The sequence below is a fragment of the Athene noctua genome, chromosome 3, assembly GCF_965140245.1.
Source record: "Athene noctua chromosome 3, bAthNoc1.hap1.1, whole genome shotgun sequence".
In the NCBI taxonomy this organism is placed as follows: domain Eukaryota; kingdom Metazoa; phylum Chordata; class Aves; order Strigiformes; family Strigidae; genus Athene; species Athene noctua.
Genome location: NC_134039.1, coordinates 29,860,469 through 29,872,458, shown reverse-complemented (window position 1 = coordinate 29,872,458; position 11,990 = coordinate 29,860,469). Strand labels below are relative to the sequence as shown.

Sequence of the window (11,990 nt, the reverse complement as noted above, 5' to 3'; positions counted from 1 at the left end):
CACACAGGCAGGGAGAGCAGGAGGGCTCAGGCACAAGCTTGTGTCTGCTGTTAGGGAGTCTCACTGACATTGGGAGTATGAGGGAGGCTAAGAGCCAAAGAGGGTGAGGTTTGGGGTGGGGGATTAGTGGACAGGGAAGAGGTAAAACCCTTTTTGAGCTTTCCTTGTGTTTCCCCCCAGCCCCTGCTATTTGTTGCGTGTGATCGCAAGCTGTGTGCAAAGGACCTGAAGATGCTCTGCTAGCACAGTGAGGCCGAGCGAGCCACCTCCAGGTGGTGGCACTGTCGGAGGCAGCAAGAGGTGTTACTCTGGCAGGTGGCTGGCTCCGTGGGTGTCAGGGCAGGGAGAGCTGGGTACCGAGCTGGTAATCAATAATGAAAGGAGGCAGTCGCATGCCTTGCTGGCTGTTGCAGGATTCCTCTCTCCCCAGAGTCCGGTTACTTCCAGAGATCAAGTTCCAGCCCCTTGGCTGGTGAATTATTAAACTCCAGAGCGCTCTGTTCCCTTTGTACCACGTCTGTGTCTCCCTACTGCCCTGCCTTGCTAGTGACAGGCACTTTCCATCCAGCCAGCTGTGCAGAAGCACAGCCCCCCCAGGCCAGAGGGAAGAGCCTCCAGAGATGGACCTGTCCTACAGATCCACCATCTCCATCTATAAGGTGAGTGGTTGCTCCTATCTGCCTTTGGGGGACCTGTAGGTGAGAGGAGAAGAGCTGTTTTCTGCCAAAGGCTCTCTTGGGTGGACAGCCGAGGGCTGGATTCGTCCCCAGGCTGAACTGCAGCAGCTCCTGTGGACTCTGGGCTGTGTTTCAAAGCAGATGACTGGCAGGAGGGGAGGGTGGTGTGGGTCTTAAGGCAGATCCAGGAAGGAATTGAACAGCCAGGGTCGTTTGGACATGGAGCATGAAGGGTGGCATGTCTTGGTTGCTGTTGTTTTCCCCCTTGCTGGAAGAAGCAGTCTGCTCTCACAAACACTTCCCTACGCACATTGGTGCTGCACCAAGGTGGTGAGGACTGGGAGGAGGAATTGCTTATTGCAGCCTCTGGTCAGCTCTGCTGTAGGCAATAAACACCTCTGATAAATGTAGCAAGTAAGAGAGGCTGGTCTGGAGCAGTCCGTCTCTTCTCTTACTAAGCTGCCGAGTCTGGCAGTGCCCCATATGCAGGACAGGAAAAAGTTGTGCTCATGACTGGATAATAAGCAGTGGCCCTCACCCTGGCCAGCTCAGAGGTGAGGGAAAAGGTTTCTCAGATCCCCTTGCAGTTTCTCCCCTGCATGCGGTGAGTGTGGGGCTTTGGGAGTTAGCCATCTTCAGGCGACCACTTAGCTCTGCAGTGGACTACCTTGCTCTTGCACTGCTCCTCTCCTGGCTGGCTGGAGAGGACTCCAGGCAGTTGAGGGTCCCAGTTACCTCTGATGCAGGGAGCTGACTTTGTGCAGGGCGTCATGGCTGGGGGAGCTCTTTGGGTCCCTGCTGCATCCAGCTGAACAGCAGGAGGGCACTGACCTGAGGTCTCTAGGGCGTGGGAAAGGCTGTCATTAATGCACTTCTGCCTGGCCACAGAGTATCCTGGAGCAGTTCAACCCTGCGCTGGAGAACCTGGTGTACCTGGGGAACAACTACCTGCGTGCCTTCCATGGTGAGTGGGGTCCCGCATAGCCAGACCATGCTGCTGCATCTGTCCTGGGCATCCGCTGTGCCATCACCCAGGATGAAGTTGCTGGTCCCTGCCCTTGACATGTCCTGAGCTGCTCTTAAGCACTCTTCTGCTCCAGGATCCACTGCTGTTATTAGGCAGAAATGGGGAGAAACTGGGTACCCTTGCCTATAGGCAAGGTACCAGTGGGTGGCTGTCCAGTGCACTGCTTCCTAGGCCTGGTGATGGCAGGCCAGATTCTCACCTCCCCTCTCCTCTCCTCACAGCATTATCCAAAGCAGCTGAGGTGTATTTTAAGGCAATTGAGAAGATTGGGGAGCAGGCGCTGCAGAGCTCCACCTCACACATGCTGGGTAAGGCTCTCCCACTCACCATCCTCTGTCCTGTGATGAGTCACAATTACATCTTTTTGGCCTTCTCATCTTAGCTGGTCCCTTCACAGGTACTGGGGGAAAGAAGACTGCTACTCCAAATGGTGTCTCACAGCACCAGGCCCTGTCCAGGCAGTGAGAGTCAAATTTATTTTATATCCTTGAATATTTCCCAGGGCTTCAGCACTCTCTTGTATCTCTCGGATCAATGACTGAGCCCAGCTCTTGGGATGGACCTCTTATGGAAATCAATCCTTGCTGAGGCATCCTGCCCAGAAAGCTGAAGTTTTCATTTTGGAGGAACCATTTTGCTCCTCCTTACAGGTGTGAGGGAAAAGCTGGAGAGCATGGACTCACAACAGCCGATGGGGTGTTCTCCTGCTGAAATGGCAGCTTGGGGCTGAGGGGCTCAGCAGCTCGACTAATTCTGCAGCCTAATGACAGCTGCTGCAAACATGGTCAGGGAACTGCTCTACTGCTAAACATTTTAGAAACAGCTTCCAGCAGAAGTGTCCTTTCTGCAGACTGCTATCATCATCTGCGTCACCCAGCTTGCTCCTCTGCTCCCTGTCATCAGCCTCTTCCTTTACCGGTTTCATAATACCAACACTGGTGAAGCAGGACCATGCACAGCATCAGCAATGAGTGCTGTAGCTGCTTTCCTGTAAATAGCTAGAACCATGCACTGCAGCTGGGGTGCCATTGGGGTTAGAAATGGGGCTTGTAGGGACTGTGGCTGCATGAAACCCAGCGCCCACGGCAGAGCCGAGGCTGCCTGCTGGCACCTGGGGCTGTAGCAGAGTGCTGGTCTGGCAGCTTCGTGGGCTGGAGCAACCCCATGTTGTCAGTGTCTGGGGAGTGGTGGTGAATCTGAGCCCTGTGGAGGAAGGCTATCAGACTATCTCAGGGTGCAGAGAGCAGTGCGTTGTGCTATCACTTGGACTTTCACACCTGTATATCATCATTCTGAGTTGCACGCTGCTTGTCTGTCTTCTTGGGCACACAAAGAAATGGCCGCAGGATTTTTTCACCCTCTCCTGTCTCTTTCCCTGAAGGTGAAATTCTGATGCAGATGTCTGACACGCAGAGAATCCTGAGCTCTGATTTAGAAGTTGTGGTGAGTGGTTTTACTGAGGGCTGGTGCAAGTGGGGAAAAAAGGGACTTCCTTAACCACAGCTTGCCAGCATTTGCCCAATTTGCCCTGTCTCCTGCCCTCTGACATGCCTACTGGCAGGTGCCTGCCTCCCTATCCCTGCTGTGTGTGACAGACGTGTGTTACACAGCTGGCATGCCCAGAGCCTGGCTGGTGTTCAATGTTTGGTGCCATAGGTGGACTGTCACCACCTCTCCACAAGCACAGTGGTGGGTGCACAGTAGACTGAGTGATGTCTAGCTGTGAAGATGTTGTGAGGCCATCCTCTCTTTCCCTGGGTGACAGTGGTGGGACAGGAGTGGAGGCGATGTTAGCCCTTCCAGACACTGCTCTTTGTGCCTGTGCAGAAGCTTGAGGGTTAGTGGTCAGGTGGGTGCTGAGTGCCGACCCCCAGGCTGCAGGGCTGCTCCATGTGTGCCCATTTCTGGCTTCTGCATGGAGTCCAGGTGGCGAGAGAGTCACTAGCTTTGAAAGTTTTACGAGCTGCCCCTCACCACAGTGCATGTAACACACCACGTGGTGAAGGGATGAGGGTGATGACTCCTTTGCCTCTTCCAGGCTCAGACCTTCCATGTGGACCTGCTGCAGCACATGGAGAAGAACACCAAAATGGATGTACAGTTCATCAGTGTGAGTGATGAACTCCCTTGTTTCCCTCTCCCCTCTACCCAAGGGCTTTTGTTTGAGCACTTGAGGTGTTTCCTTGATTTTCCTCAGCAGGAGTTAGGGAGGCTTATTTTCTCCCATCATGAGCCAAAACACCCCCACCCCCCCACCCCCCTGCCTGGTTTGCCTGGTGAGGAAGGGCTAAAGACTGGTGACTGGTCTTTATGCAGTGGGACTTCCTAAACGCTTCAGTGGGGCTGAGAGACTCAGCATCCCAAAAGCAGAGTTCTCAGCTTCCCCAAACCACAGCCTCTGCATGGGTGTGGCTCCTGTGCTGTTGTGGCCCAGCTGGCCATGCTGGTGCGTAGTGTCAGGGAGGGAGACAGCAGCCTGGAGGCTTCCTCGCAGTGCCGGGGAAGCTGGATGCCAGTTCTTTTTTCTGAGATCTTGAGGTTCATCAGCACTCTTGGGCCCTTCAAAATGATGAGAAAGGTAAAGAAAGACTTTTTATAAGAGGTCCAGGTGAAGCCTGATTTCAGGGGGATTCAGATGTTCAATCACCATCAGAGCAGAACCCTTGCTGCATCACAGTGTGGCTGGGTCTCTGGTTCCTCACTGAGCCTGGTTTCTCCCTGGCAGGAGAGCCAGAAGCAGTATGAGCTAGAGTACCAGCGCAGAGCCACCAACCTGGATAAATGCATGGCAGAGCTGTGGAGAATGGAGAGGGCCCGTGATAAAAATGTCCGGGAGATGAAGGTAAGCAGTGATTGCAGGAAGGGGAGCTGGGAAAAGATCTGGATGATTTCTCTGGAGCCAGGGCTGATTTCTTAGCAACGTTATAAACCAAGGCATTGACCCCAACACTTAAAAGGCAGCGGGCTTATCTGGAAAGGAGGAAACTCCTTTTCTACAGGGTGCTGCTGACCTGTGTACCTGCTCCTGCCAAGGCTGTTCCTCATTTAGCAAGCCTCAGTGGGCAAGAACTTAATCCCTGGCAACCTGCTCTAGCTCCAGTGGTTGCTCCAGCACTGCGAGTGGACTGGGAAGCTGGTAGACATGACCCATTTCAACCCTTCCCCTGCCGTGGGTGAGCCCACTCTGCTGGATTTATGCTGAGCTCTTCCTCCCTCTTTCCCCTGTGGCCCAGGAGAATGTGATGCGGCTACGCTCGGAGATGCAGGCATTCGTCTCTGAGAGCCAGAGGGAGGCTGAGCTGGAGGAGAAACGCCGCTACCGCTTCCTAGCTGAAAAGCACCACATGCTTTACAACACTCTCCTACAGTTCTACAGCAGGGTATGACCCTGGTGTGCTTGAGAGCAGAGCTGGGGGAGCAGGCAGCATGGCTGAAGAGGGGGGGCATGCAGGCAGGAGAGAGCCAGGCCTGAGCCACTCCTTGGGTGAAGGCAGCATCTGTGTGTGGACTGGGCAGGAAACTATTACATTTCTTGCTGTGGGGTCCAGGCTGACTGTACTAGTCTAGGAAAGCATGACTGGGGCTGAGGATGGTGCTGACATGGGGTTAGTTGGGTGTGTGAGCGATGGGAGAGGAAGGTTGATGTAGGTGTTTATAGCAGGGTCGTTGGGACCACAGGGCCTATGCTGGGTGTGCTGTCCTAGAAATTCACTCCTGAGAGGCTCTGTTTGGACCATTCCCAAAGACCTGGTTGCAAAACTAATGCACATGTCAGCCCTTGGCTTGCTCTGTAGGTCTTCTGCCCTGTCTGTCACCTCTTCTCTCTCTTCCCAGGCTCGGGGCATGATCCAGACCAAGGCACCACAGTGGAAGGAGCAGCTGGAGGCCAGCCGCAACCCCTCAAACAGCCACTCGCAGGGGCTTCTCATGGCCTCCCATGGCCAGGGGTATCCATCGGGTCGGCTTACCCCCAGCCACCTCGAGATGGTGAGGAACCCACAGACACCCTGCCCCTTGGCAGTGGATTTCAGACTGCAGGACAAGGCCGGTCCTTGGCCAGCTGTTGGTACTTGCTGCCTTATCCAGCTTCCATGGCCTTTCCTGACCAAGATGAAGTGTGTGTATGGGCTGTGATGGGGGGAACATGATGGGTTTGGCTTTCCGAGAGGGACTGGGTGTCTCTCAGAGCATCTCCTGCTTGATGCAGCCCTTGTGGATTCAGCCTCCTTTCTTTCCAACAGCCCCAGAGACCCCTTGGAGACTTTTCTTCTCCCATGACTGGGAGTAGATCCAGCATCTTCTCTCCGGAGCCTCCAGAAATGAGACTGTCTCCCCAGCCAGAGACCCCCAGACGGCTGCTGCGGAGGACACCATCAGCCAGTATGACCCATGTCTGGGAGCAATGCTGGGGGGAGACATAGCAGTTGGGCCTCTCTGGGAACAGGGTTGGGTTTGGGGAGCGACCACCACTCTATTAGCCCACCAGTCCTCAGCCATGTTCTTGGACAAGGTGAGAGGACAGTGCATATGGGAGCTGGGGAGGGCAAGGCTGAATGAAGCAGGGGGTGAGCACAACCTTCAGAGCAGGGTCCATCCAGGACAAGGCTAGGTTTTCTGGCTGGCTGTGTGAGGGGGGGAACCCAGAGGTGTGCAATTTTCAAGGCTCCTTGAACCATGAGTGCTAGTTCTTACTGGAGTTCCCATTTTGGTAATGCATCTTCTCTTGCACTACCAGATTAAATATTACCCTGCCCTAGAAAACCCAGCTGGTTACCTCATGTCTCACCTGCTTTTCCTTCCTGAAAAATTTCAGCTTAAAGTGTTTAAAAACAAAAAAGGGGGCAGAGGGAGAAGAAAACGGCCCAATTTCTCAGTTGCTCTAGCAGGGTTGGGAAGAGGGAGATCAAGCAGTTAGACATATGTCTAGCCAAAGAGGACATAGTGCAAAGCAAGTGATTTCAGCTTAAGTTAATTTTCTCCTATGAGTTGAATGTTTTACCCTTTGCCATGCTATGCCCTGCTCTTTGCCTGCAGAGAAAGGCCATCTACTCCTCTAAGATAATTACTTGGCCAGGGATGCGCTGGTCCCTTCGAGGCAGCACGGGTCTTGCAGGAGGGTGCCAGGCTCCAGCCAAACCCCCTTGATGCCTCCCTGCAGGTTTGGCCCCTACTGGCCGTACCTCCCGTTCAGGTTCCTTTGGCGAGGCCAGCAGTGGCAGTGAAGGCAGGAGGAGGAGTGGCACGGCGAGAGTGCAGGCTATCGTGCCCCATGCGACAGGCGCCAACCGGACCCTGCTACGGTTTGACCCCGGGGATGTCGTCATGGTGCTGATGCCAGACGCACAGAATGGCTGGCTCTATGGCAAGCTGGAGGGCTCATCCACGTACGTGACTTCGGCGCTGTCAATCAGCCTGGCAGGCTGATGTAGGCTTTTCAGGTCTGGAGCTGGGAGGCTTAAGTCTGAAATGATCTCCCACTTCCCCTCCCCACATTGCCTGGGCACTGTGTTTCACCCACCATCTGGGTGGGACATCGCCATGTTCTCAGTCGTGGGTTGTGCCTAGCATGAGGGCTCTCCAAGCCACGGAGATGTGGTGGGGCAGGGTGAGTGTGGATGAGCTGCCCTAGAAAGCTCCAGGGGCTTTGGGTAGAATAGACAGGTGTCCCCCTGCCAGCTTGCATGACTGAATGACCCCTGCCATGGGACCCAGCTCAGGGCCATGAACTGGTGGAGTTACCTGAGAGGCCTGGCATTTCTCATCTCACACCACAGCTGCCACTGCACCCTCCAGTACAGACAGGGCATGGAAACTGCTGCCCCAGCACTTACTGAATTACTCCCTGTGGTGCTGCCAGCCAACACCTGTGTGCAAAGCCTGCCCTGTTCTATACTCTGCAGGGAAGCTCACACTCACATGTGGGATGAGCAAAAGCAGCACCTTTCTCTTTTGGGGATTTCTGAGGTGGAGCTGCTTTGCCCTGAGGAGAGGGGATTTCCACAGCTTCCTTGTGTGCTGGCCTTGGCGACTGTGCTCAGAGTGCCTCTTCCTGGATTGCACCAGCGTTGCTCACAGAAGCATGGATTTTACACAGCCTCTGAGATAAGCAAGTCCTGCTCCAAGCTCAAGGACTTTCTCACAATAAACCCATGCCCCACCTAGGGGTGACAGATGTGCAGAAACCCGGTCACATAAGGTAGTGGCAAGCAGCAGCTCGGTTGATATGTGGGGTGGTGTAGATCAGGAGTCTTGGGCAGCTGTATCTGAAAAGCCACAAAATATAGTTGCCTGGAGGTCATTCATCTCTGCTTCTGCGCACTAGATGCGGTTGGTTCCCCGAAGCTTATGTCAAGCCTCTGGAGGATGCAAGGGAGATGGAGGAGCCAACCACCAGGTAACGGGAGAGCAGTTGGCCGGGGAGGAGCTGAAGTGGCTCCTGGTAGGTCGCTAACACCTGTTTGGGGTGTGCCCCATAGAGACCTGCAGTGCTCCTATGCTGGAGCATCTGCTGAGAGCCTCACTGTGCCCTGAGATCTCACAGGCTTACCCTAGATGGCTTCCCTAACACATGCAGTATCTTCTCAAAGGTGCTTATTTTCTCCAGAGACATTCCATAGATACATGTTGTGGCTACCACCCGTGCTGCTCCCTACTCCTTGTCTTTGACTCTCACGCCACTGTCTTCTCTTGCTCAGGTCCTTCCCACTGCGAAGCAGTCACAGTATGGATGACATCCTGGACCGTCCCAGCACTCCTTCCTCTAGCAATTACTGGCCTGCTGGTGCCCAGCCCAGTTTGCCGAACTCGCCTCCCCTCTCAGTGGGTGCTAGCAGTCACCAGAGTGGAGTGGCCACCCCAGTCAATTCTGTCTCCAAGGTGAGTGCAGGAGGAGTGACTAGTGGGTGTGTATGGAGTGGGCCACATCTGACTTCCATCCTCTAAGGCACACCTTTTCTGCATTGGCCTGTTGAGAAAGTAAAACACTTTCTAGATGTTGGTGTATGACCTCCTCCCTTCCCGAGCTAAGAGGTCTTGCTAGCACTCACCCAGCCTGTTTGCATGCCACCATCCCTGACAGTCAGCCTTGTGTGTGAAGATCCTCAGTGCCTGGCTGTGCTCCCCCAAGGGACTGCTTTTCTGCCTCTGCCTTCTCATTTCTCTCTCTTTTTGCTCACCAGGGACTCTTCAGTTCAGTCCTTTTCTCCATGACCTCCCAGCCTGCTTTCTGGTGGCTCCAGGGCAGCACCTCTTTCTGCTAATAGTAGGACCATGGAGTGATCAGGCTGGGCTGGGAGTGGGTAACCAGCTAACAGAGATGCCATCCTTCTTCTTCCTTTAGAGAATGCAGAGGAGTTTCATAGGTTTCTTCTAAATTCAAAAAAGGATTGGGTTAAAGTCACAGCTGGGGTAGGGAAAAAGGTAGGAGCAAAGGCTGAGGGCACAGCCATTTTGGAGAGCCTTAGAACAAGTTGTGTCTGTACTGAGAAGGAAACCCTCCACTTATCACTGATTCCAGCTGTGGGGGATTGACTGGTGAGGACAAAGTTAAAGTTGAGGACTGTTGAGGTCCTGGGAGAGGGAAGAATGGTGCTGCCTGTGGAGTAGTACTTGCTCAGTCTCATAGGAGGCTGGGAAAACTCATCTCTGATTGCTGGTTCCAGGCCAGTGAGAGGATGAAAGCAACTGGATGGCTCAAAGGACTGAAGAATGCAACATTTAATTACTCTTTTTTTCCCTTCATGTCCTGCTCTGTGGTTTCAGGGAGCCTTAGGCTGCACAACAGAGGGGAACAGGCTGTGCAGCCTATCCCTCCCCTCTCTGGGTCACTGGTTTTCATCCAGTCCCAGGGCTAGTGTGTAAGGGTAGACCTGGGATTGAGCAATGAAGTGTGTGGAGCATTTGCAGTACTGTGACAGTGTGACTGAGCCTCATGAGAAGTTTGGTCTAAACTTACGCTCAAGACATCCTTCAGTTGACCAGGAGCAAATGGGTGCATGTTTGACTTCCCAACTGGAACACAGGTAGCCACATGTGTCTTTCTTGTCTGCCACTAGCTACAGAAACTGGCATGCTTTAGCAGGCAGTTGTCACTATCCACTGGCCAAGAATAAGGACTGCATGGCCTGGGTCCCTCTTTCTCCATCAGATTGGTCTGCATTTAAGCAGTATGTGGTGTAGGGTAAGTAGCTGGAGCTCTTGAGTTCCAAGTGGATGCAGGAAGCTTGTGAAAGCACTGATGATAAACTCTTTGCCAGGGTGTGTGGGCAAGATGAGGGGGGCATCTCTGGCTGTGCTGGCAGGGTGAAATGTAGCTCAGACTATCACTGTTTGCTGTGCTCTTCAGACATGACACTTTGGGGATCTGAGGCATCTCATTTCTTCCCCAAGAAAAAGGGATGTGTTCTAGGGGAATAGGGAACCTGTGGTGTAGGGAAAACTCACCACCACAGAAATCAGGGTGTTATCTGTAGCAGTGAGTTTGTGGGCTTTCACAAAACTTGAATGAATAAGGAGTCAGAGCCCTGTTAATAGGACTTGGGCTCCTAACTCACTTAAGTGTTTTGTGAAATCTTCCTCCATGTGTGCACTGTCTTCTGCCTCACTTTTGTCTCTCCATTCCCCACCCAATCGCTCACAGCTGCTTTTCTTTTCACTGCAGAAAACAGGACTATTTGACCATCCTCCTGAACTCTTCCCAAGGTGAGTGAGTTATGGAGCTCTGCTCTGGAATCAGACGACAGGGGGGCATTATTACAATGCTATTTTGATTTAATCTTCTCGATTATCAAATGTGGGAGGAACAGGGAAGCGTCTGGACGAAAGCAGTGCAAAGCCCACCTTCCAGGACAGGAGGCAGAGGTGGGCCATTCTGGCCTCTGCTGACAGGGAAGACTCTCTCCTACCTCTGGTAATATGAGAAAGGACCTGAGCACCCTGAGCATATGGCCAGACCTTTATGCTTCTTCCCATCCATTCTGAAAGAGCCACAATAGCAGCTTGCAGCATGAGTATGGAGCTACATGATTTTTGCAGCCTGCTTGCTTGGAAAGGGCTGAGGCCTAAGGGACATGGCTTTTAGCTTTGATGAGTCAGGTCTGTGGAGATGAGACTTGCCATAAATTCCTCTTTTCCTTTCCCCTGCAGCTGAGTTGGTGTCTCCATATTTCTGGCATGGTGCTGTGGCCTCTTTCTGCTCCCTGACTCCTTGCTGGGAGGGTCAGGGACCACTAGTGTAGAGTGCAACTGAAAGGCACAGCCTTATGCTAATATCCCTTCTTCATCCTGTGGAAGAGGGAGGATGAGAAGCCCTGAGGAGAGCCCAAGGGCAACCACATGGGAATGTGCAGCAGAATGTGTTAAGGAGGGAGAAAACATACTCGCAGCCAGCTTTACCACAGTCTTCCTCGGCCCGGAAGCAGTTGTCCGACAGGACTAAGTAGCCTTTGTTTTGTCAGTGGGACCCCTGCACGGTCATTGCAGATTTCCTGATGGTTGCCTGTTTCTTTTCCCCTTGCAGAGGTACCAACCCCTTTGCCACAGTCAAGTTGCGCCCCACAGTCACCAACGACCGCTCAGCACCCATCATTCGATGAAGCGGGGCTGTGGATGGTGAACAATTTCAGCAGGAAAGGGGGAGGCATACAAGTGATGGTCTGTGACCCCCAGCTGGGCAGCAACCTAGTGCTACCACTCAAGGAGTCGCTTCTCTTTTCCCCTGCATTGCCTCTGGGACATAGGGACTTGTCTCACCTGGCTGTCTGGTGTGCTTTAGCCAGCAGCAGATCCCTGCTGCTCTTTTTGGGTTGCTCCCTGTCCCCCCTCCCTGTGTGATGTTACTGTGCTTGAGTGGGAGAAGGCTGGTGTTACTGGTGCTGGTGGCCTGGGAGAGAGGAAGATGCTGGTCTGGGAGGTGGAGGGATGGAAGGGTGAGATCATCTGCAGCATGGGGCAGTGCTAGCAGGATGACAAAGGCGAAGCTTTGCCAGCCCTGCTGTAGGCAAAAGACACCTGCCGAATAGTCCCTTTGCTACCAGAAAAATGAACCCCAAAGGGAGGAGGTCACAAGAAGGCTTCCAGTGACGTGGTCCAGCTGACAGGGTCTGCAGCATGCAGCACTCTGCTCTCAGCCCCTTTGGAAACTGTGTCCATTTATAGCAGCATCTGCCCCTTCTCACCCCCAGTGTGGCCCCTTCCCTTGCTGGGCAGCCCCAGGGCAAGGTGGGGGCAGGTGACAGTGCCCAGCACCAGTACCCTGCTCCTTCACCTAGTATCCTGTGGAAAAGATT

The 11,990-nt window shown here is 53.5% G+C and overlaps 1 protein-coding gene across 1 annotated transcript; it reads left to right on the top strand.

Annotated features, from left to right (window-relative positions):
- Window positions 1-620: 620 nt before the first annotated feature.
- On the top strand, window positions 621-11,951 carry BAIAP2L2 (BAR/IMD domain containing adaptor protein 2 like 2). The gene is made up of 14 exons (XM_074901355.1): window positions 621-659; window positions 1,566-1,641; window positions 1,926-2,012; window positions 3,086-3,147; window positions 3,743-3,814; window positions 4,430-4,546; window positions 4,938-5,084; window positions 5,539-5,691; window positions 5,946-6,084; window positions 6,863-7,088; window positions 8,027-8,098; window positions 8,400-8,580; window positions 10,364-10,404; window positions 11,222-11,951. The coding sequence occupies exons 1-14, from the start codon at window positions 621-623 to the stop codon at window positions 11,295-11,297; spliced, it is 1,488 nt and encodes a 495-aa protein (XP_074757456.1). The 3' UTR covers window positions 11,298-11,951.
- Window positions 11,952-11,990: the final 39 nt, after the last annotated feature.

Excerpts from the sequence above, each read along its gene's own strand:
- BAIAP2L2 (XM_074901355.1), top strand. The coding sequence starts at position 621 with ATGGACCTGTCCTACAGATCCACCATCTCCATCTATAAG. Across the intron at positions 2,013-3,085 it reads CTCCACCTCACACATGCTGG|GTGAAATTCTGATGCAGATG; the intron begins GTAAGGCTCTCC and ends CTTTCCCTGAAG. Across the intron at positions 3,815-4,429 it reads TGGATGTACAGTTCATCAGT|GAGAGCCAGAAGCAGTATGA; the intron begins GTGAGTGATGAA and ends TCTCCCTGGCAG.